Source organism: Nicotiana tabacum, chromosome 2 (assembly GCF_000715075.1).
Source record: "Nicotiana tabacum cultivar K326 chromosome 2, ASM71507v2, whole genome shotgun sequence".
Classification (NCBI taxonomy): Eukaryota; Viridiplantae; Streptophyta; class Magnoliopsida; order Solanales; family Solanaceae; genus Nicotiana; species Nicotiana tabacum.
The window spans coordinates 88,916,093-88,940,625 of record NC_134081.1 but is presented as its reverse complement, the minus strand read 5'-3'; the positions used below and the strand labels follow the sequence as shown (position 1 = coordinate 88,940,625).

Genomic DNA, 24,533 nt, shown 5'->3' with positions numbered 1-24,533 from the left:
TCTGTACAAGTGTCCAAATAATGAATGGTTTAACTTTCTGAAAACTAGAAACAAACGACTACACTTTCATGTTTTGATAATTTTCTGATTCCTTATGAATTACGAGATATAAGCTTCCAAAGTTGCCTGAACACACCAGAAAAATTTCTGCAAATTTCTGGCGAAATTTCTGCAAATTTCCAGCAACCTTTTTTGTCCGAAATCCATTCCCTTTACCTTCCGAATTCCACCCGAGACCTTCGGGACCTTAACCAATTATTCCAACATGTCCCAAAATACAATACGAACTTAGTCGAGGCTTCAAACCACATCAAACAATGTCAAAACGACTAATCGCACCTCAAATCAAAATATATGAACTTTGAACTTTCAATTTCTACAAACAATACCGGAACCTATCAAATCCAGTCCAATTGACCTCAAATTTTGCACGCAAGTCATAAATGACATAACACAGCTATAAAAATTTTCAGAATCGGATTTCGACCCCGATATCAAAAAGTCAACCCCTCGATCAAACTTCCCAAAAATTCAACTTTCGGCATTTCAAGCCTAATTCCACTACGGACTTTCAAATAAAATTCCGATCACGCTCCTAAGTCCAAAATCACCATACGGAACTGTTGGAATCATCAAAATTCTATTCCGGGGTCATTTGCACATAATTCGATATCCGGTCACTATTTGAACTTAAACTTTAAATTTTTCATCAAAATTCCATATCTCGGGCTAGGGACCTCGAAATTTGATTCCGGGCATACGCCCAAGTCCCAATTCACGATACGGACCTACCGAAACTGTCAAAATACTGATCCGAGTCCGTTTGCTTAAAATATTGACCAAAGTCAACTCAGTTGTGTTTTAAACATCTAATTCACATTTTAATCCATTTTTCACCTGAAAACTTTTCGTAAAATTTTTACGGACTGCACACGCAAGTCGAGTAATGGTAAATAATGCTTAGATCACATAATTAATTATTAAATTTAAAAATAATATTTTGGGTCATCACACGGGGCATCAGTTACCAAAAAAGGCCCGCCTCGTCCGGCTAAACTCCTAACCCTCACCAACCCGACAACCCGTTCCACCCCCTTAGCGGACCGGGTTGACCCGGGTCAACCGGATGACCAGTGGACTGTCCCGACATGTTTAACATGTTTACCCCTGTCCCTGCGTTACCTTTAGCTGCCTCCATCTGTATTTAGCTTGCGGTGACCGACCCCTTAGAGGAGATTGCTATAGCCACAAAAGACACCCTAAATGAATCTATCATGGGACCCATGAGCAAAAATGTGTGCAACTGTAATCTGGATACCGCACTAAATTTGATATCACACTTCAATTGATTTTTGATGATATTTATACCACACTTCACTTGATAATTATAATTTTGTAGTGGCTAAAGTAAATATTTAATAAAACTTGAAATAATAAGTAATTGAGAATTTGAGAGTAATAAGCAATATTATCAAGAGAGAATTGAGAGAGAATTAGAGTAGTAAGAGAGCAAATTGTGAGAAAAAAATAAAGAAGAAGGGGGGCTATTTATAGTTTTTTAAAGGTTAAAAATATAATTTATCAATTATTAGGGGCAGGGGCTATTTTCTTAAGGGGTAGTCCGAAATGACCAAAAATACAAAATATGGCCATTACCCAATGGTCATTTTTGAATTTGACCGTTGGCAACGGTAAAAAAAATATAAAAAATAAAAAATTTCATAACGGTAACCGGGCTGTAGCCCGGTAAAAACTCGTTAGTGGGTTACCGGGCTTACCGGGTTCCGGGGCATCGATTACCAAAAAAGGCCCGCCCCGTCCGGCTAAACTCCTAACCCTCACCAACCCGTTCCATCCCCTTAGCGGACCGGGTTGACCCGGGTCAACCGGATGACCAGTGGACTGTCCCGGCATGTTTAACATGTTTACCCCTGTCCCTGCGTTACCTTTAGCTGCCCCCATATGTATTTAGCTTGCGGTGACCGACCTCTTAGAGGAGATTGCTAAAGCCACAAAAGACACCCTAAATGAATCCATCATGGGACCCATGAGCAAAAATGTGTGCAACTGTAATCTGTAATGTAGAGACCGACTAAGCTATCGTTGGCTCGAGCCTTCTAAGCCAACGTCTCCAGAAAACTCTCTTGACTTTAACAAAATGGCAGCACCAGTAATGCGCCACCTCACTCCCGTCCCTTCTTCCTTTATAAAACTCCAATTACTCTCCCAAAGCCACTCATTTTTCACTCTCTCCGCTCCTCGTAAGAAGAAACGATTCTCCCTCGTAACTTCATTTTCAGTCATGGCTTCTGCTACTAAGAAGGTGCGTATTATCAAAATCGTCAATTATTTTTTCTCGTTTTGAAAAATGTTTGTGACATACATTTGGTTGTTATAGGTATTGGTTCCGATTGCGAACGGAACCGAGCCGATTGAGGCTATAGTGCCCATAGATATTTTGCGGAGAGCTGGTGCGGAGGTTACTGTTGCCTCAGTTGAGAAGCAGCTTCAGATTGAAGGAGTGCACGGAATTAAGATCGTTGCTGATGCTCTAATTTCTGATTGTGCGGATACTGAATTCGACCTTATCTCACTTCCGGTATGCGTTTTATTCAAACTCGCGAATAAACATTGTATAGCTTTAACGACTTGAGCTGTCCTAAGTCCCGAGGGATTGTTTTGTTCCCGGGTATAACACTCTGAATAACTAATAATACCTGCATAACTTATGTTATTCACTGGCTAAGATTCCATGTAATATTATTCACCGTGTATTAATTTTCTTATCTGATGTTTGGCCAAAGACTCAAAATACACTTTGTGTGAGTTCACCTAAAGTGTTAATCCAATTAAAGATTAAGACATGCATTTTACATTACCTTTTGTACTCTCTATGAGTTAAAAAGATACAGGACAAGAAGCAAAGTGTTTAGGGCTGGGAAACGTGAGAGGTGAAATAAGATGCATACGTTATTCTTGTCCATTTTCCAGACCTTTAGTAATGGAAAGGAAGTAAATCCCTTCTAGTTATGTTCAGCTATGGGTCCGACCTTTAAAATTTTACTGTTGAACCTATTGCACTTTTGGAATTATGGGTTCGGAATTTAATATTTGTTGAAAATTTAGTAATTTTTATATACTCTTTGTCAAAAATGGTGGTTTCGGTTAAGCCCGCATCGAAAATGTTGCATCTGCCTCTGGTTATATTGGTGATAACTGGAAATGACGAATACAACAAGAAGGATTTCTTACTTGTACTGTCCCTTTTCCCTAACCAATATGATGCTTGGTATTTAAGTACTTTTGATGCTCAGTGGCGGAGCCACATTGAACCAAGGGGTGTCGAGCGACACCCCTTCGCCGGAAAATTACACTATATTGCTAGATATTTTATTTTATTTTATGTATATTTACTATACGTTGACTCCCCTTGACTTTTCGATGTATCTAATTTTTTATATTTTGACACCTCTTGATGAAATTTCTGGCTCCGCCACCGTTGATGATGTTCAAGTCTCATTAAGGGACATATGAAGATAGCCTTTTACCTTAGTTACAATTCTTTTTTTGGTTAACATTTGTTTCCATTCTGCAGGGAGGGATTCCTGGTGCAACCAACCTAAGGAATTGCAAGACTTTGGAAAGCATAGTAAAAAAGCAAGCTGAAAATGGACGGTTTTATGCTGCAATATGCGCTGCTCCTGCTGTAGCACTTGGATCATGGGGGCTTCTGAAGGGGCTGAAAGTTAGAAGTTGTTCATTTTTTTGCTATTTAAAATTCAATGATGTTGTTTCTTTTGAAGGGCCTGAAAGTTAGAACCTGTTTCTCTTGGTTCTTTGATAGGCAACATGTTATCCGTCGTATATGGAGGAACTATCATCTTATACCATTGCTGTTGAGTCAAGAGTCCAAAAGGATGGAACAGTTGTGACAAGTCGAGGACCAGGAACTGCGATCGAGTATGCTGTTGCATTGGTTGAGGAGTTGTATGGAAAAGAGAAGGCTGATGAAGTTTCTGGCCCACTCGTATGTTTATAATCCATCCCTTTCATATTATCATGAAACAGGAGGCAAGATGCGCGACAGGTGTTGTAGATCTAAAAATTTGGGATATTGAGGACACGTGATTTGCATCTGCATCTTATGGTGGTGGATACGCTAAAACAACAAATGGATTCCTTTCGCTTTTATGCATGATTCTAGTTCTGAGGAGGCGAACCAACTAAAAAGTTAAAAAGTATCTTGCTATGCTGCAGAAAGGATGAGTCTGAATATATTCGTATGTCATAGTGATGTGAACAAGTAGCTCGAGGAATTTCAGGTGTTAAATTGATGCATGATTGGCTAAAGGCTGGATACCAGAGTTGTTTTTTCAAAGAAACTAAATCATTTGGAGGAGTAGAGTGATTATGACGAATATAATTGAAAATTCAAAGCATTGGCTTGGCTTTCTTTATTTTATACAAGATAGAGATGCAGAATGCAACGTTGAGACCTCATATCTTCTTGCCTCATCTTATATCACTTTGGGCTACACTATATCCTGATAGTTATTGTTATACATACAATTTTTTCAATCACTCTTGCTTAGGCTTCTTCTGGTATTAGATTACACTCTTCTAAGTCGATGCTTTCCTTAATCATTTTAGCTTTGCTATAGGGGACCATTGGATGTTACTGTCATGCTGTAGTCCTGGTGTCCAGGATTTGCCCGGTGCCATTTATTTATGAAAATTTGGAATTGTTCATATTTCAGGTGATGCGCCCAAATCACATCGAAGAATTTGCATTTGCTGAGCTCAATTCAGTAAATTGGACATTTACGAGTAAGCCACAGGTAAGATTTTCACCGAGAATTATTTCCGTCCAGGGTACGACTCTGTCATTTTCCTTCTCTTCAATCATTTATGTACTTAGTACTTGAACAAGTGATCCATTTGAATTTTGCATATAGTGAAAGATTCTACTATTATTTGTATGTCGATGCATACATTGTTGAGCTGATAAATATCTTCGCAAACCAGTGTGAATCATGATATATGTACTCAAAGCACAAGTCGAGGATGAGGTATTGTATGGGCATCTGTGTATGAGTCCGGAACCAAAGTGTGGTTCTTTTGGACTCAAACGGCAAAAATAGGTGCAACATGTTTGTCCGTTAAGCGCTATATTTGGACTTTCCTGCCCCACCAATAATTCACCTGCATTTTTACTGGCCCACCAATAATTCACATGGGTATAGCACATGCAGTATGTACGCTACCAAGGGCGAAGCTATGTTGATCCAAGGGTGGTCAACTGACCACCCTTCGCCGAAAAATTATACTACGTATAAAGTAAAATATTACCTGTTATTTATTAGAAATGGACTTTGAACACCCTTACATAGCCCACTGGCAAAGGGTGTTCAAAATTGAACACCCTTATTGAATTTTCTGGATTCGCCACTGCACGCTACATATATAGCGCCTATTATGCATGCGCTATACATGAAATAATTGTACCATTCGGATTGGTTTTGTTTCTTATTTAAGGTGTTTCAGAATTTGGTAAAAATCCATTCAGGATCCTTCCGATCTTCTGAAATATTTGTTCGTTAAGTTATTTTGCATTTTGTCATAATGTCCGAAAAGCGAAAAATTAGAGTTTCATTATATTGGAGGGGTGAGGTTGTGGTGGAGAATAACTCAGTATGCTGTAGTTGTTCTCCACAGTGTCATGTTAAGTTGCCACTTACAATGGAGTACGATAGATTGATATCGTTGTTATGTAAAAAAATGAGTGTGAGCAAACGTTCAGTTAATATTAAAGTAATCGGAAGATATCCCTATTCTATTACTTCGCAAGGGGTTTCTTGTTATGCTGAGTTTAACATCAGAGGACGATGAAACTCTGACAAATTTTTTGAGGACTCCGGATGAACACCGGGAACTTCTTGTGATAAAAATGTTGGAAATGTACGTCAAAGCTGGAGACGTTTGCAATAATGAGGTTTTGCTAAATAGGGATATCCCTGAATCATCAGGTGGTTTTTTTGGAGCAGTTTTATCCGATCAGGTCCGAGTGAAAGAGTTTGGCCAGATCTAAACTTATCTCCACGGGCGAATGAGGAGCTAGGACATAATTTATCCCCAAGTTCACATAATCCACAAGCCGAGTGGTAAACTTCTATTTTCCTTTGTGTTACGAAATTTATTTTTATGTATTGTTGTATTAAAACTCATATATTCCATAGGGGGTACCGGCCAGATGTGAATTTTACAAGCTATGAACCAACAGACAGTTGGAATATGCCTAGTTTTGGTATGTTGGATCATGGTGGTCCATCCGGGAGTCATCAACAACAGGACAATGTGCATCATGAGATATCAACACATTTTGATTTGTAAGTTAAGTGATAAACTTTTTATGTAAAGTTTGGATGAATTTGGGAAGCTCATTATTTTATTGGTTGTGCAGTGAAAACGAGCAACTTGAAGGTCCTGTCCTTACTCAATTGCCCGAAGATGACATATTTAATCGGGATTTGGCAGATGCGCAGAGTCAGGAAGATGATAGTGATTATGACAACAATGCTGATGAGTCTGGAGATGACACACCCTTCCCTTCCCTGATGAGGGTGATGATGATGAGGACGAGAATGATGAACCTGATTTGACGAGGGAGCATGCTCCACCTTCCGTTAGACCAAGAGTATACGAGTCCCATGTGCCGTTTCATTCAAGGGTGATTCCCTACCTTGATCAGTTGCCAAGTATGCCGGATATGGATGCCCTCATAAGGGGTCTTGACGAAATTCCGACAGCAATGTGGGATGAATCTAAAGCAACGGTGCCGTCAAAGGACATGCTTTTTGTTGATAAAGCGCACCTAAGCAGGGCAGTGCGAATGTACATCATAAAAGAGTGTCGTGAGATCGTAGTTCATGAGTCATCTCCGGAAGTATACAAGTTTATTTGTCGTAGATGGTTTCAAGGTTGTAATTGGATGCTGCATGCGAGAAGGTTGAAAACAAATATGTGGATTGTGGGAAAATGCATTGGCACCCACAATTGGTAAATGGACACATTCAGTGTGAATCATTTTAACTTGAATGTTGACTTGATTTCTCTTGTCTTGATTCCACACATTGAAGCGTCCATAAGGTACAAGATCAAAGAGTGTATAACATCTGTCCACCAAGTATATCGATGTACCATTACCAAAGTCCACTTGTCAAGCTTCTGTCGCATCAACCAACGATAGGCTTCTGGGTCTTCTTGTCTAATTAATTCCATTCGACTCCTGAATTTACACTCTTGGTGATCTGTTGCAGTCATCCACATTAAATCATGTAAGTCCTTGTTCGGATAAGCCCTTTGGAAGTTGGCCTTCAAGTGCCTAACACAGTAACGGTGGTAGGCATACGGTTCCTGCCATTCACGCAAATTCTGTACATAACTTAAAATACCGCCATGCCGATCAGATATTAGACAAATACCTGAGCGCTGTTTGACAACGTGCTCCTTCAAGTGGTTCAAAAACAATGTCCACGTCTCTTGGCTTTCATTGGCACAAATAGCAAATGCTAGGGGAAATATACTTCCATTAGCATCTACTGCAACGATGATCAACAACTTAATATCATACTTTCCATAGACATGAGTGCCGTCTATGGATATTACTGGCCGACAATGCACAAAACCATTAATGACTGGTTTAAATGCCCAGAACACATCTGAATATGTATTCTTGTATTCCTGGACTCCGCGCAAGCTTTCATTCAACAACAGTCCCGGGGTTAAAGTGTTGCAATGCAGCCATGTACCTGGGTAGAGCGGCAAATGACTTATCCCAGTTACCATAAACAATTTCAAATGCACGTTTACGCCCGAGAAATGCCTTTCTTTTGGTAATGGTACATCCATATACCTGGTGGACAAATGTTATACACTCTTTGATCTTTTACCTTATGAACGCTTCAATGTATGGAATCAAGATAAGAGAAATCAAGTCAACATTCAAGTTAAAATGATTCCCACTGAATGTGTCCATTTCACAATTGTGGGTGCCAATGTATTTCCCCACAATCCACATATTTGTTTTCAACATTCTCGCAAGCAACATCGAATTACAACCATGAAACCATCTACGACAAATAACCTTGTATACTTCCGGAGATGACTCATAAACTACGATCTCACGACACTCTTTTATGCTGTACATTCGCACCGCCCTACTTGGCACGCTTTATTAGCAAAAAACATGCCCTTTGACATTGCTGTTGCTCTAGATTCATCCCACATTGCTGTCTGAATTTCGTCAAGATCCCTTATGAGGGCATTCACATCCGGCATACTTGGCAACTGATCAAGGTAGGGAATCACCCTTGAATGAAACAGCACATGGGACTCGTACACTCTTGGTCTAACGGGAGGTGGAGCATGCTCCCTCGTCAAATCAGGTTCATCATTTTCGTCCTCATCATCATCACCCTCATCAAGGAAGGGAAGGGTGTGTCATCTCCAGACTCATCAACATTGTTGTCATAATCACTATCATCTTCCTGATTCTGCGCATCTGCCAAATCCCGATTAAATATGTCTTCGGGCAATTGAGTAAGGACAAGACCTTCAAGTTGCTCGTTTTCACTGCACAACCAATAAAATAACGAGTTTCCCAAATTCATCCAAACTTTACATAAAAAATTTATCACTTGACTTACAAATCAAAATGTGTTGATATCCCATGATGCACATTGTCTTGTTGCTGATGACTCCCGGATGGACCACCATGATGCAACACACCAAAACTATGCATATTCCAACTGTCCGTTGGTTCATAGCTTGTAAAATTCATATCTGGCCGGTACCCCCTGTGGAATATATGAGTTTTAATACAAATTCAATACATAAAAATAAACTTCGTAACACAAAGGAAAATTGAAGTTTGCCACTCGGCTTGTGGATTATGTAAACTTGGGGATAAATTATGTCCTCGCTCCTCATTCGCCCGTGGAGTTAAGTTTAGATCTGGCCAAACTCTTTCACCCGGAACCTGTTCGGATAAAACTGCTCCAAAAAAATCACCCATTGATTCAGGGATATCCCTATTTTGCGAAACCTCATTATTGCGAACGTCTTCAGCCTTGACGTACATTTCCAACATTTTTATCACAAGAAGTTCCCGGTGTTCATCCGGAGTCCTTAAAAAATCTGTCATAGTTTTATCGTCCTCGATGTTAAACTCAGTATGACAAGCAACACCTTCCGGGGTAACAGAATAGGGATATCTTCCGGTTACTTTAATATTAACCGAACGTTTGCTCACACTCATTTTTTTAAATAACAACGATACCAATCTATTGTATTTCATTGTAAGTGGCAACTTAACATGACACTATGGAGAACAACTATAGCGTACTCTCCACCACAACCTCGCCCCCCGATATAATGAAACCCTAGTTTTTCGCTCTTCGTATATTATGACAAAATGCAAAATAACTTAACGAACAAATATTTCGGAAGATCGGAAGGATCCTTAATGAATTTTTACCAAATTCTGAAACTCCTTAAATAAGAAACAAAACCAGTCCCGGGGGTACAATTATTTCATGTATAATGCATGCATAATAGGCACTATATATGTAACGCGCATACTGCATGCACTATATATACCCATGTGAATTATTGGTAGGTCAGTAAAGTGCAGCTGAATTATTGGTGGGGCAGGAAAGTTCAAATGTTAGTCAGTTTTTTTTTTGCACCTATTTTTGTCGTTTGAGTCCAAAAGAACCGCTCTTTGATTCCGGACTCCTCCAAAGTGTAGGTTTAGCAAGATTTCAGGCGAAGTCTTATTAATAAGATTCTTTATTTGAAGTAATAGCAGTGACCAATTTCTAGATAGAATATTTAGCTTCTGAAGAAACAGCAGTATGTACCTCTTTTGAGTTTTGGAGCTGAACCATTACCATGTTAGTATTCAGCTACCTAATATTTCTAAATATTTTTTGAAATTACTAAATATATTTTGAAATACTTGTTCGACAGATTCTTGTACCTATTGCGAATGGTTCTGAGGAAATTGAAGCAGCTACTATTATCGATGTACTTCGACGAGCAAATGCTCAAGTAGTAGTGGCATCTTTGGAAGATACATTGGAGATTGTCGCTTCCAGAAAAGTTAAGCTAGTAGCAGATGTGCTCCTTGATGAAGCTGCTAAGCAGTCATATGATCTTATCGTCCTGCCGGTGAGTGCAATCTTATGAAATGTTATAAAGCTCCTTGAAGTTCTTGTCTTACTGTAATCTACAAATACACAGGGTGGTCTTGGCGGTGCCCAAGCATTTGCCAACTCAGAAAAGTTGGTTGACATGCTGAAGAAGCAGAGAGAATCAAGCAAACCGTATGGAGCAATGTGTGCATCTCCGGCTCTAGTCCTAGAGCACCATGGGTTGCTCAAGGTAAGAAGATATTTTTCAAGCCCTTGGAAGTTGATTGTTGAACTATTGTAAAGCAACTGAATATTACCTCAAGTACTACAATTTGTAAATTACCTTGGCTATCAGGAGAAGAAAGCCATGACTTGAAAGTCCTGAATATTACCTCAAGCACTGCACGAGGCGTGTTGGTTTAAGTCTCTTGCAGAATAACATGCTTGCATTAGACAAGTTTATGCGTTTGAGAATTTGACTGCTCCATATCTGAATTGAATATTTGGCTCTGTTAGTTGACATTCGTTGTTTCTTGCTATCCAGGGTAAAAAGGCTACTGCCTTTCCAGCTATGTGCAATAAGCTCTCAGATCCAAGCGAAGCAGAAAATAGGGTGTTGGTTGATGGCAATCTTGTTACTAGCAGAGGACCAGGAACTACCATGGAGTTTGCACTGGCCATTGCAGATAAGTTTATTGGCCGCAAGGAAGTACTAGTGCTAGCAAAGAAGATGGTTTTCTAAGTAGAATCATTTTGCCTGTCTTCCGTCTTTAGGATTATATAGGCACCCATAGTTACCCATAGTTGTAAACTTGTAATAAACTTTGGCCATCAGTGTGCACTTAAAATAAAAGAAATGCTGTATACGAGTTAACTCAGTCGCATTTGCTAATTTCCTATTCAATGCCATCGCTTTTTATGCCGGTCTTTCCCTCCCAATTGATCTGTCGTTTATCTCATTTTGGTCATATTACTATCTGGTTGTTATTTATGTTGTTTTTACATCATTGTTGTGCTTTTTGTTTTTATCTTTATTAATGTGGTGCTTATGCTTCCTGAGCGTCTATTGGAAACAACCTCTATCTCAACAAGGTAGGGGTAAAACTGCGTACACACTACCCTTCCGAGACCCCACTATGTGAAATTATACTGGGTCTGTTGTTGCTTCCCTCTGAATAGTATAAGTTACAGTCGCATGAGCTTGAATCTGCAGTTGTCATCAAGCGGACCATCAAGAACTCTAATGTAAGATGCCTGGGGACACAATAGAAGCCATCATCTCTTTGGGTCGTATTATGTTTTTCATTTCGACAGGATAACATGTGTGGAGATGTTTTATTGAAATACGGAACTGTTCGCTTATAACTTCAAAAACAATATACATCTTGTAAGGATGTTTTTTGACAAATAGGCGTAGTAAGTTTCTTTTGAATGCTGATAACGTGAAGGAGACTGGTTGAATTCTTCCACGACTGTGAATTCTCAAGTACACGTTTGTGATGTGGATTACAAATGGTGATTGGTTTTCTCAATTGTTTTTAATTCGTGTTGTTAAAAGAGGTATTGATTATTTTATAGACATTTCCAAGTTGAGTTGCTTTCCTACAATGTTTTAAGTGGAGGAAAAGCCCTTACATTATTCTCTGTCTTAAAGAATGCAAAAGTTGGGCTACTTAAAATGAATTTAATTGTAGCTCACCGTTGTTGACTCCGATTGTACCCCTGGGAGAAGAGAAGTTTTCCTGATTTGCTGCTCCTATTATTGTTGACAAATCTCTGGTGACTGTAAAGTGTAAATCAATCCACTTGGAGTTTCCTTTATTACCAAAAACGGAGCCTTTTGCATGTAAGCAATCTTTCGTCAAATGGTTTTAGCAAGCTCATGAATCATATTGTCCGTTGCCAATTAATTACCCCATGCATGCTAGTAAGACTATTGTGGTTTAGCATGGTATAATATGACGAAGCTGAATCTCATCAAAGTAAGAACAGAGGTGAATATAGGATTCTAGATTCAGTAGTGTGGAGTATCACTACATTTACTTCTCTTGTTTAGCGATTGGTGTGGACTTAGAATACATATATTCTAAAAATATATACTACTTTAAGGCCGTGTGACTACACCTGCAGAGCAACTAGCTAGTCAGTGAAGTTATTTAAGCAAGTTAGTCGGTGTCCATGTGCTAGTAGTTTCTATTAGTAGATTACTGAGAACAAGGATTTATACACATGGCTTCTATACTCTTCCTTTGGAATCATTAAATGAAAATTGCACAAGTTTACTCTCTTACTCTCCACTCTTCTTATAATTCACTTTTCTTGTATCATGTTCACATCATTTGTTGTTTCTATCATTGCTGGATTATTGAAGTCAATAACAGATTCACATACTTGTAAGGTGGGAACTGCAGCTGAAGTCAACCGTTGATATCGAAAAAGCACGAAAACTGATGATTTCGAGTGAATGTGTTTATCCTTTCTTTAATCTTGAATATGCGTTAAGGATGGGTTATGCATTTTGTTATTTTACGTTTACAGATTTGTTTTACATTCTCAATAAGGGAAACTCCATTTCGACCTCATCAAAAGAGGCAAAAGTTTAGCCACTAATATGGAAATAACATAACAAGTATTTTCTATTGACTTTTAATTAGACTTCTTTCAATTGGGCTGCAATATCTGGCATTTTGATTTAAAAGTCTTGAAATTCATTAAATTTTATGGAATAAAGTCGTTTAACGTCACCAAATTTCATTTTGCTATGGTAAGATTTCACAAGAGCTACGAGTTCGATGTTTTGCATATTATATTATTGAAAAACTACCAACTATGTCCATTTATAAGTAGTTTATTACAAAAATTGGCAAATTCATAAAATATTACTAATATTAGCCAATTAATTATTTGTAGCAAAAAAAGTCAAATTTTTGCTTTCTTTTAAGCGAGTGTTATTAGAATAGATTGGGTACATCTTAAGGAGCTTGAATCTGAGTTTTGGGATGATTTGGTGAAGTTTTGACGTGGTTTGAATTGAAAATTCGAAGTAAAAACTGAACATGAAAAAAATGATGTTTATCGCACTGTGTATCATTTGTGTATCACATATGTATCATATTTGTATCAATTGCGTATCACATGTATATCCGTGTGTGAGATACATGCGTGATACATGTGTCGCATAAGCATTTTTTGAACTTGATTTAATTACGAATTTTGATACAAAACCAGTTCAAATCATCTCTAATCTTCCTCAAATTTTGTATATTGACTTATCTATATGTTTTCAATGAATTTCAACTATATCCATTGAAAAAATTCCTTTTTTGCTTAAATTTTTGGAATATTGTATTTTATTTTTGTATTTCATCACCTTATTTGCTACCTCATCCATGAAATTTCCTTTCCGTCTTGCATCTAATGTTGCTAATCACGTTTAAAAATATGGAAAAAGATTTTTGCATGTGATTCTTTGAGAGAAAGAACCTTATTTATTTGATTTTTTAAATTTTATATGTGCTTGATTAATTTTGGTAAGTTTATGACTAATTGATAGAGATTGGTAAGTTGAGACTTATTTGAGATATTTATGTAAGTTTCCCAAACTTTCTATTGGCCAAATAAAGCATGTTGTAAGTGCCTAAGGTATGCCAGAAGCAAAGTTGCAGTAGTATGATTCTAAAGGACAATTTCAGTACTTAATGGAGTAATCCTTTTCCTAAGTCCCCACTCCCGATAGTATTTTTTGGTCAATGACTCAATGTAAGTCTCAATAGGTAGAAGAGCGCATTGACATAATTGGTAAAGTTATTGTCATGTGGCCAGGAGGTCACGTGTTCGAACCGTAGAAATAATCACTTGCAAAAATATAAGATTAGATTGCGTACAATAGACCCTTGTGATGAGGTACTTTCCTGAACCCGCACATAGCGAACGTTTAATGAATCGGGCAATGTAGGTCTCAATAGTTAATTCTTGAACATTGGCCGTTGGAAGGGAGATGTCACTATATGTTTTTTTTTTCTGTAATTTTTCTGGTGTAACATAAATAGAGTAGATTTTAGTAATTTTATTACTGTGTTCTATGAGAGCAAAATTTTGTTATGGTATTAGCATTTTATTGTTTTCTTTTGTCCAATAAAGAAAGAGCAGCTATAATTTTGCCGTGTGCATTCACTTGTGCAGCCAACCTTATCTCCTTGTCTTTTCCGTTGTATTCTTTTCTTATAAAAATAAAAATACTAGACGCCAATATATAGTGAACAGGTGGCTTAACACTAAATTATCTGTTTGAATTGATTAGCTGGAAAAAAGAAGAAGCTAGGTGATAGACTTATAAAAAGTCCAACATGAAGATTTCTCATCGAAAAAAATTAAAATAATATTTTTATTTACTAGCCAAATAAGTCAAAGTAGGATTTTGAACTTAATTTTTACTCACGTGACACTACTACTATTTAAAGAGTAAAATAATTATTATTACAATTCCAATATATATATTTTAAATATTTTAAATTATTAACTATTACTCCATTACTTATGATACTTTTATGTAGTTTTGTAAATATGTAAATTATATTTAGACTAGTTTAAGGAAATTATGTCTGAATTAATATTATGTGCTTTGATATTTTTAACAGATAGGAACTCATATTTTATATGCTAAGGACAACTCGATACACTAAATTTTTGCTATGTGCGGGTTTCAGTGAAGGCCGGACCACATGAGTTTATTTCTGTAAGAGTTATATTTTATGGCTAAAAATTTTAAAAATTGAATTTCTTAAATTTAATTTTTCTGGATCTGCCTTTAAATTGTATTAAGAAAAGTTTAAGGAAATTATGTCTGAATTCACAATATGTGCTTTGACATTTTACAGCGTCAATCCTAAAGTTTACCATTTGTCCACATTTTCCACGTATAAAAAGAAAAAGACGCAGGTGAATTCTTTTCAGCGTGTAAGAGCTTTACTGCTTTGCTAATGACTTGCTAACAAATATAACAATGGCCTGCAATCTAAACCAAACTCTTCCTCTCCCAAAGTCAAAAAAAGACTTTCTCTCTCTACTCTTCATTCCGCCCACGCCTTTCTGCTGCTGGCTGGTGGCTGCTTCAACAAGTAATTCAAATATTTATGCCCTGTTATTGAATTTTCATCTTTGTTCTCTTGTAAATTTCACTGCTTTTAATGAGCTAAAACAATTAGCTATTTTACTTGAAGCGATCTTTGAGATTTTTGTGCTTTTTCATTGGTCAATCAGGTTAGTGTTTTCTCTCGTGGCAGATCTATAATAACTTAAAAGTTAGTGGATTTGGATTACATACGTTTATTCTATCTATTAAATTTCGATTTTATTGGGTGTGGTCTGAGCTAAAAAAAAGTGGTTCTTAATTTATCTGCGGAGCTGCTTTTAAGTCATTATTATTAGTATTTAGTCATTATTTGTTACCGGTGTTGAGCACCTTCCACTTCCAACCAAGAGTTTGTGAGTTCGAGTCACCCAAGAGCAAGACGGGTAGTTCTTGGAGGGAGGTAGTCGAGGGTCTATCGGAAACAGCCTCTCTAACCCTTAGTGAGTTCGAGTCACCCAAGAGCAAGACGGGGAGTTCTTGGAGGGAGGGAGCCGAGGGTCTATCGGAAATAGCCTCTCTACCCAGGGTAGTATAAGGTCTGCGTACACACTACCCTCCCCAGACCCCATTAGTGGGATTATACTGGGTTGTTGTTGTTGTTGTTGTTATTATTAAAAGGTTCATTTCTATTTTTGGAAACTGTACTTTATTTTCCTACTGCTGCATATAAACGCATACTAATTTTGACGTAATTTCTTACTTCTCAGTTTATTTATTTTTTTAAATCTTTGAATTTGTTATAGCTGTAATTATTATCTGTTCTTTGTTGCCATGTTCTTTTGAATTTGTCCAGATTTATTGTTAGTAGTGATGAAAATGTAGCTTCTGAACAGTAGGTTCAAAATTGTGCTTTTTTGAAAATATTTTTGGGTTTCTTTATGGTGTTATTTCTTATTCAATTCGTTTCTTTGGAAGAATTTTAGGTGCAAGACGTAAATTTTCTCCATTTTTTACCGTATCTTTATCAGTGTTAAAGGGAACTAAATTTTGTTGAAATGAAGTGTTAACATGTTGCTTTGTCATGTCACAGGCTTGGCAGCAGAGTTCTTCGTTTTTCTGTGTGTTGACTCTAACAGCAAAAGTGGTGTAAAAATGACTTGTTTTGGTCTCTGCCTAAGAGGGATTGCATCTCCAACACACAACAATCTAACAGAAATTGATGAAGGTTGAAATTTCAAATTTTCTCAATTCTCTCTTCTCCTTCTTGTAACTGTTCCCAGCTTCTTTAGCAGTATAGCAGAGTTGTTATAATTAAAGATCCTTGATTACTTCATCAAAAAAAATATAATTAAAGATTCTTTGATCTTGGGGTGCGGCCCTTCCTCGAATTCTGCGTGAATGTGAGATGCTTAGTGCATCGGGCTGCTCTTTTTCTTTTATTCTTTGCTCTTCTTAAGCGTGGAAAGGCATTGCTTTTTCCATACATGATCTCTCAATAATAATTCAAGTAGTTGAGAATGAAGTGGGAGGAGAACCATGCGGTTTTAGGTTCAAATCCCAGTGGAGTAGATGATTTCTTCCGATCTGCCTAAGCCTTGGTTGGCAGAGTTACCCGGTACCTATGCTGGTGGGAGGTAGCAGGTATCCGGTGGAATAATCGAGGTACGGGCAAGCTAGACCAAACACCATCTTCATAAAAAAAAAATGATTCAAGTTGTTTTTTCATTCAATACATGTAAAGATTCCTTACTAGATTTCGAATTGTTGCAGAAATTTCAACCATTGAGAACGCAAGGGTGTATCATTACAAGGAATTGCAGGCTGCAACAGAAGATTTTTGCCCTGTAAACAAAATAGGCAAAGGAGGGTTTGGCTCTGTATACAAGGTATTTTATTCTCTACAAAAAGATCTTCAGGTTTTGCAATTCCGTGCAATTAATAAGCTAACTTTATATTCTAATTGTTAGGGGAGGCTAAAAGATGGAAGATTGGCTGCTATTAAGGTACTTTCTGTTGAATCGAAACAAGGTGTGAAGGAGTTTTTGACAGAAATAAAGGTGATCTCAAATATAGAACATGAAAACCTGGTGAAATTGTATGGCTGTTGTGCGGAAGGGGATCATAGAATATTGGTGTATGGCTACCTGGAAAACAATAGTCTTGCTCAAACTCTGCTTGGTAAGTTGAAGTCCTTTGTCATTGCTATTTTTTAACTTTTTCTTCTTCCTTTTCTTTGGTTTGTACTTGTGGCATGGATAGTAAAGTTTGCTTACTCACAGGTGGTGCCCATAGTAGCCTCCAGTTTAGCTGGAAAACCCGAACTAAAATATGCATTGGTGTTGCACGAGGACTTGCATTCCTCCATGAAGAAGTCCAGCCTTATATAGTTCATAGAGACATTAAAGCAAGTAACATCCTTCTCGACAGAGACCTGACCCCAAAGATCTCAGACTTTGGTCTTGCTAAGCTTATTCCAGCTGATATGACCCATGTTAGCACTCGTGTGGCAGGAACTTTGTAAGTTTACAGATTATTATGCTTTTATATTTTCTTAGACAAAATGCTTATGGTTAATCCGTTGGTTTGGTTTATGAATTAGAATGAATATGCCATTCAGAAACAATGAGGATTGTTCTGAGCTAAGAATACCCAAAGAACAAGATGATGAGTACTCGTAACAATATTATTGTTTGGCGAGCTTACATTTATATTCCTTTTATTCAAGCTATTGCTCCCTTAGATATCTTTACATAATCATCAGGATCTCTAGGGGGGGTATACAAGAGCAACTTGTCGTATGTGATATTTCTTGATGGACAATAAATAGATACCAAGGTCTGTTAAGGGTTTAATGGTAAGCTGTCTATCAAGTGATACCTGGAGAGATCAAGCTGATATGGAAGACTATCCATCTTTGTATCTTTTGGTCTATTTGACTTGAGAGGAATAGGGCATACTTTGAGGGGGGAAAAGGAACATATTTTTAGAACTAAAAATAGATGTTTACGTAATCTTTACTTTTGGTGTAAAAGCAGTCTGCTAGTTAATCTTGATCTGTATATGAATTTTCTGGATTACTAGGAAGAAGGATGTAGTAGTTTGCTTCTTTTTGTCTTCTGTCTAAGTGATGTACTAGTTTGTACCATCTTGGTACTTTATCAATAAAATCTTACCTTATAAAAAATAAATAAAAAGAATAGAGAGTCTCACTTAGTTGGATCTAATTTGACGGTGTAAGGCAGAAGGAGGGTCTGGCTTGGCTAGACTGGCATCTTACATATTTTAACTTGGTATCTTATCATACCAAAACTAAAATACCTTTTGGCATAGAAAGGGTTAAAATGTGTGGATTCAGAAACCAACACCAGATCTGGAAAATTACCTATTTCAGACTTTGACTCTGTGGAAGTTTATTTTTGACTTTAACTCATATTTTTGTCCTCTTCTATCCTCTAGTCTGGATAACGCTTCTTCCACTTGTGTTTAGAAGAACCATGAGAGTGGTGGTCTCACTACTTTTTGTTGTTCAGACTCAATGGGTATAATCTTTTTCCTATTCATAGTGCTCCCATTTTTAGCTTTATATTCGACGGATGAGCTTCCAAATCTAGGAATACTAATTCCCTTGTCTAAATTATAGGAGGTGGATTTTCTAGTTTGCACTTGACCTTCACATTAACTTCTTTCTGCATTTCCTAATTCTACTCTGGATCTTGGAGAGGTCAAGCATGTCGCTCATCTGATAGTCTTTCTTTCCTTATCTTGTTCTTTATAATTTTCCTTGCCTTTATTCTCTGAAACAAAGCAATGAGTTTAAGTTGCATGTGATATTTGCACTGCTCTTTTTCCAGGAGTTATAGCTGAGGTTGTATAGTGTTTGTTTAATCCAGAATAGTTCCCTTACTGTGAATGATGAACTCAAGATGGTAAGTTACTCTAGGAATGTGTAATGCCTGGAGTTGGGTGGTTTGATCGATTTGAGCTTGATGTGAGAGTGCTAAGTAGTCCTATAGGTATACCAGCTAGAGTTTCTTGTCTTCTTTGTAGTGGATAGACAGACTTATATTTGGACGGTCGTAGGATTAATTGGTGAGTGGACAAACTATATTTAGATTATAAAGCTGGGATTGTAATGAGTGAAATATCAATGAAACATTGTATTTATATCAATTTGATTCTTCACATTTATCATTGGATGTTTAAATTTCGCAATGTCAAAGCATCTTGTTCTTCTTCATAATACTTGATCTTCCTAAATTGAGGAATGCTCCATCTTGAAATTTGAATAAAAGAATTGTGCTGTAAGGCGTAGCACTTTTACTATCAAGGCTAGTCAAAACAATTGTGATGTTAAAGTGACGTAACAAAGAAAATTTGAAGTACAGGCAGATTGGCAGATGTTTAAATTATGTAACGATTACTTTTTTCTTTGATAAGTATGTCTCAGTGACTATATTTCGTCAACAAAGTGCAACTTTATTGTCTAATTTAGCAGTAGTGAGGAGTTAATGACACAATATATTTGGTGTTAGTAGATTAAACTGCAAGAAAGAGAATGTAGAAGAGCTTTTGCCATTACCTTGAGACACAATGCCTTGATCTTTTTTAAGTCTGTTCCACTCCTGACTATCTCATAGGCTCTCGCTCTTTTCCAGTTTATAACTGGGCTATTTCTTTTGTATACTTACTTCTTCAGTTCACATCCAGCTCTATATATTCTCCTTCCTGATCCTGGTATGTTGTAAATGAAAATGCAGAAAGGCTATTGATAGTCTTATTATACATTAAGCTAAAACTAGAGACAACATGGCATTATTTTCTTGTTTTTCATTGTGTATAAATTTTAACGTGCTTATTTATTTGTAGAGGTTATTTGGCCCCTGAGTATGCCATCAGAGGGCAGTTGACCCGGAAAGCAGATGTATACAGTTTTGGGATTCTCCTTTTGGAAATCGTTAGTGGAAGATGCAACACAAACAAGCGGTTACCTATTGAACAACAATATCTACTTGAACGGGTATGTAGTTGCTTTTAACATTATTCTGTTTCTGTTGGATCCCTATTTCCTGCAGAAAGAAAATATCTAAGAAGAACAGAATTGTTTCTATACATTATTAAATATGAGAGATATATAGCCATTGCATTCTCAACTGCTCATAGAACATGATGGGATGATCAACCTAGGTTGTTAAATTATTTGGTCATTGGTTTAAATTCTTATTTGCGCTCCTGCCGACATCATCCTTCAACCCTAACCTTGTAATGGAAAATAACGTGGTTGAAGCAGCTTATAGTCCGAAGCCCATCTAATCCGTAGTTTATATTGTTTTTCTCAGGCAGGCTTATTGATATAATCTTGACATAATGGCTTGCTTAAGAGCAGAAAAAAATATATAGCAATTTTGACATTTGATGTAACAAATATTTAGCCAACCAATGAAAAAGAAATATGATTGCCATCCCCAGCTCAAATAGAAATTAGATATAAGGGAGAGTTGTATAACATACAATAACTTGATATGCAGGCATGGAAACTGTACAAGAAGGGGGAGCTCATTGAATTGGTAGATACGTCATTGGGAGACGACTTCAATGTTGATGAGGCTTGCAGATTCTTGAAGGTGTCTCTCTTATGCACCCAAGTCATGCCCAAGAGCCGGCCATCGATGTCCACTGTTGTGAAATTGCTGATTGGTGAGATGGAAGTGGATGCCGAAGAGATATCTGAACCAGGCATGTTATCAGACCTACTGAGTCTCAGGAGTAACAAGAATACCTCATCAGACTCACTGTCTGCTGGCTCAGGAAAACAAGTTGATTCCTCTTCATCTATGAACACAACAATGACACATGGAACTATGACTTTCACATCAATAAATGACCGAAATAGCTGAGCTAAACACAGCATGGTAAAGCCCATGTCCTTGTCTATCATCCTTTTATCTATTGAGTTTATTTCTTGGTAAGATTTTGCTCTCTAGCTTGTGGAATTAGGAGTTCTTTCACTTCAATTGTATTCTAAGCTGTAAATATGACCTCGAATTTGTATAATTAGTCGATGAATCATTGAGACTTTTCCCATTTTTTTCTATTTAAGTACATGTCATATTGTATCACGAGAGACAATGTTCTTGGAAATGCGCAATGATTTGTAAGCATAAAGCCTCCAAGGAATTTACAGTGTTGGTGTATTGGTTCACTGCAAATGGCTTGAGTCATCATTTATTAATTATCTTGCCGTAATTCTCACATGGTCACCAGCAGTATACAGTATACACTACTCTCCCTATGCGCGAAGTGCATTGTGGACATGCGGGGGCGAAGCTATGTTGGCCCAAGGGTGGTCAACTTACTACGTATAAGGTAAAATATTACTTGTTATTAATTAAAAATAGACTTTGAACACCATTGCATAGCCCACTAGCAAAGGGTGTTGAATTTCCTGGCTTCGCCATTGTAGACATGGATAGTGAATGACAGAAATGATTCGCCTGATGTAAGATTTGCCGTGGACCAAGTTTACCTTAAGGTCTCATAATTATAACATGAATCGGAGAACTTTTATTGCATATGAACTCTGAACATGAAAGAATATATTCACCTTAATAACTAATCCATCTTCTTCAGTGTAATTACATCTACTTTCCCAATCAATTTAATAATCTGAATAAGAAGCGAAAGAAAACTGGAAAAGACAAAAGAATGAAAAGCCTAACTTCTGGTTCTGTAACATCTGTACCATAAAATTAGGTAACAGAGGACTCTGTAACCTAAGATGAAACACAGCATCACAGCTAAGTTGCTCCATTTCTGTGACTCTTTGAGGTCTTGCTGTTTCAAGAAGTCATTTGCAAACAACTTGCATTCTCCTCTTTCACTTTCTAAACATCTTTTCCCTCCCTTGCCTCCATACTCATTTATCAAGAAGCACTCAAATGGGTACTTAAACAGACTTAAGTAATGCATGAATATCCAGTAATTAGGTATCTTCTCTTTTGAAAGGAAATAGCCTGAGAACAGAAAGAAAGACCCCATCAAGCCAGCAATAATAGATGTTCCCATTATGAAATTTGGCACAAGTGCACTGAAACATGCAGTGAAAGAATTTGACATTAAGACAACCATCCAAACCACCATAGCAAAGTAGAGGAACCCATCCATGTTTCGCCTCAGACCAACGAGCCAGTAAACTGGGACTGTGTAGAGAAGGCCAACCATTAAGAGGAAAGGAAGGAAGACAAAGGTGTTAGCCACAACATAAGAGGATACTCTGTATGCTCCTCTTGAAGTCTCCCTCATAAAGATCCTTCTCTCTTGCAGGAAAATGGGCAAGCCTTCTGTCATGGAGGAGAGCAAGAATGTTAGACTGAACGCGAAGAATCCTAGTCTGGTCTGTAAAGCAACCTGCCCTACATTGTTATCAACATTGATGAATATTGACCCCAATATAAAGCCTGCTACCAATGCTTGTATTATTCTGGTCGCAAAAAGTTGCTTGGTTCTGAATATGTTCTTACAAAATCTTCCTCCCAGTATTAAGATCTCCTCAATGTGAGAATTTGAGTAGAAAGGACACTTCTCTACAATGTCATTGTGGTTGGAAATTGTAATTCCCTCATCATCTACCCTTAGGCTTTCCCTCTTTTCACCATGATCCTTGAGATAGAAATGGATATTGGGAGTTTCAGAAGTTTGAATTACTATGCTTCCTGTGACATCAATGGCAAATTCAAGCACATTGATGTGGGGTGGAATTTGGAGACCCGAAAACTTGATCCTCTCTTCTAGGTATTTCAGTGAACCATTGTGAAGAACACAACCATTTGACAGCAAAACAAGTCGATCAAACAGTTCAAGAATCCGAAAACCAGGTTGGTGGATAGTCAAGACAATTGTCTTACCTTGATTAGCCACCATCAGCTGTAGGAGTGATATGACATGAAGTGCTGATGCTGAATCCAGCCCAGAAGTTGGTTCATCAATGAGAATCACAGCAGGGTCATGTACTAGTTCAACTCCAATCGAAACCCTACGCCTTTCACCCCCTGAAATTCCCATGTTAGATCCTTCCCCAACTCTGGAACTAGCTACATGTTCCAAACCAAGCTCCTTGATCAGCACTCCAACTCTATTTGCAGCCTCTTTTTTCCCACCTGGTAGCCTCAGAAGAGCACTATACATGAGTGTTTCTTCAACTGTAAGCAGAGGAAACAAAGCATCTTCTTGGGTGACATACCCCGATAATCTTCGAAAACATTTGGCATTCACAGGATGACCATTAACTAGTACCTGGCCAGTGACTTTTGTTGGTGATATTTTCCCTGCAAGAATTTCTAGCAGTGTTGTTTTTCCAGCTCCACTAGGACCAGCAATAGCTGTAATCTGTCCTGGCCTTGCTTCACAATTTACATCCTTAATAATGAACTTCTGGGAATTCTTAGGAATGTTGCAGCAAAAAACCCAACTGAATTCATCATATAAACTAGGGAGTGCGTAGGAAAGATTTCTGGTTTCTATGGTATAAGAAATTTTATTCCGGCCACCGGAATCCGGTGCTGTAACCGGAAGTTCCATAGTAGAATGAGATGAAAAGAGGGTAGAGAATCAAAGTCTAGAGAGGGAGAGGGAAGTTTGGTTAATCAGGAGAGCTGTGAGAAGATGACAAGAGGAGATGAGCTAACACACCAACCATAATCCCCTGTGTAATATTTGTATGGGGAGGGAAAAAAAATGCAAGTGTTAAAAAGGAGATTTCTTGGACTTCTTGTCTTTGCCAAAAAACTTGTTGTTGTTGTTGGTTATTTGAAGTATGGAAGATTTTGGTGAATTGAAGCTTGTAAAGTTAGAAATGTGTTTGAAGCATAAAGGAGAAAACAGAGGTTTCTTCTTTGTGATTAGTCTTGCAGGTAAACTGTATTGTTGACCATGCAGCCTCTTTTCTTGGTTGAAAAATTAGTCATATTTCTTCTCTACCTGCCGGCTCTATTGTTTCTACTTGTCTCCATTCTTAATGTTTTTCTTTTTCTTTTTGACACTATATTCATTTTACATAATTGTCCATGATTTTTTAAATCATATTAACTGCTACCTAATTAGATTTTATTGTAAAGGAAATCGTGTTATGCTAAGACATCAGGACTTTTTAATTCCATTTATACCATTGTAGTTTGTCTTTTCAACTAGCAACATTTAAGAAAAAATGCGCAAAGGTTTAGAACTTAGTTAACATTCATCATCTTTACACCATTTTCTAGGTATAACGTAAATGA

General features: G+C 37.4%; 3 protein-coding genes and 1 long non-coding RNA gene across 5 annotated transcripts; 3 read left to right on the top strand and 1 right to left on the bottom strand.

Annotated features, from left to right (window-relative positions):
• The first annotated feature begins 1,997 nt into the window (after positions 1–1,997).
• Positions 1,998–11,132, top strand: LOC107763100 (protein DJ-1 homolog B). The gene is made up of 8 exons (XM_016581539.2): positions 1,998–2,323; positions 2,399–2,599; positions 3,596–3,745; positions 3,845–4,027; positions 4,758–4,838; positions 10,030–10,230; positions 10,303–10,443; positions 10,738–11,132. The coding sequence occupies exons 1-8, from the start codon at positions 2,159–2,161 to the stop codon at positions 10,933–10,935; spliced, it is 1,320 nt and encodes a 439-aa protein (XP_016437025.1). The 5' UTR covers positions 1,998–2,158; the 3' UTR covers positions 10,936–11,132.
• Positions 4,847–10,023, top strand: LOC142172255 (uncharacterized). The gene is made up of 3 exons (XR_012701634.1): positions 4,847–6,161; positions 6,237–6,386; positions 6,461–10,023. It is a non-coding gene; the product is annotated as an uncharacterized LOC142172255 (long non-coding RNA).
• Positions 11,133–15,145: 4,013 nt separating the features above from the next.
• On the top strand, positions 15,146–21,426 carry LOC107763101 (cold-responsive protein kinase 1). 2 transcript variants are annotated; one of them, XM_016581540.2, is made up of 7 exons: positions 15,146–15,310; positions 16,355–16,489; positions 17,035–17,150; positions 17,232–17,442; positions 17,544–17,781; positions 20,131–20,281; positions 20,790–21,426. In XM_016581540.2, the coding sequence occupies exons 1-7, from the start codon at positions 15,196–15,198 to the stop codon at positions 21,156–21,158; spliced, it is 1,335 nt and encodes a 444-aa protein (XP_016437026.1). In that variant the 5' UTR covers positions 15,146–15,195; the 3' UTR covers positions 21,159–21,426. The 2 variants fall into 2 exon arrangements, with proteins under 2 accessions (XP_016437026.1, XP_075092065.1); XM_075235964.1 differs by lacking the exon at positions 15,146–15,310 and adding an exon at positions 15,313–15,452.
• A 422-nt stretch (positions 21,427–21,848) lies between these two features.
• LOC107763102 (ABC transporter G family member 10-like) lies at positions 21,849–23,983 on the bottom strand. Its single transcript, XM_016581541.2, has one exon. The coding sequence runs from the start codon at positions 23,836–23,838 to the stop codon at positions 21,976–21,978; it is 1,863 nt and encodes a 620-aa protein (XP_016437027.2). The 5' UTR covers positions 23,839–23,983; the 3' UTR covers positions 21,849–21,975.
• Between the last annotated feature and the right edge of the window lie 550 nt (positions 23,984–24,533).

Excerpts from the sequence above, each read along its gene's own strand:
- LOC107763100 (XM_016581539.2), top strand. The coding sequence starts at position 2,159 with ATGGCAGCACCAGTAATGCGCCACCTCACTCCCGTCCCTTCTTCCTTT. Across the intron at positions 3,746-3,844 it reads GGCTTCTGAAGGGGCTGAAA|GCAACATGTTATCCGTCGTA; the intron begins GTTAGAAGTTGT and ends GTTCTTTGATAG. Across the intron at positions 4,028-4,757 it reads ATGAAGTTTCTGGCCCACTC|GTGATGCGCCCAAATCACAT; the intron begins GTATGTTTATAA and ends TTCATATTTCAG.
- LOC107763101 (XM_016581540.2), top strand. The coding sequence starts at position 15,196 with ATGGCCTGCAATCTAAACCAAACTCTTCCTCTCCCAAAGTCAAAAAAA. Across the intron at positions 17,782-20,130 it reads ACTCGTGTGGCAGGAACTTT|AGGTTATTTGGCCCCTGAGT; the intron begins GTAAGTTTACAG and ends ATTTATTTGTAG. Across the intron at positions 20,282-20,789 it reads AACAATATCTACTTGAACGG|GCATGGAAACTGTACAAGAA; the intron begins GTATGTAGTTGC and ends CTTGATATGCAG.
- LOC107763102 (XM_016581541.2), bottom strand. The coding sequence starts at position 23,838 with ATGGAACTTCCGGTTACAGCACCGGATTCCGGTGGCCGGAATAAAATT.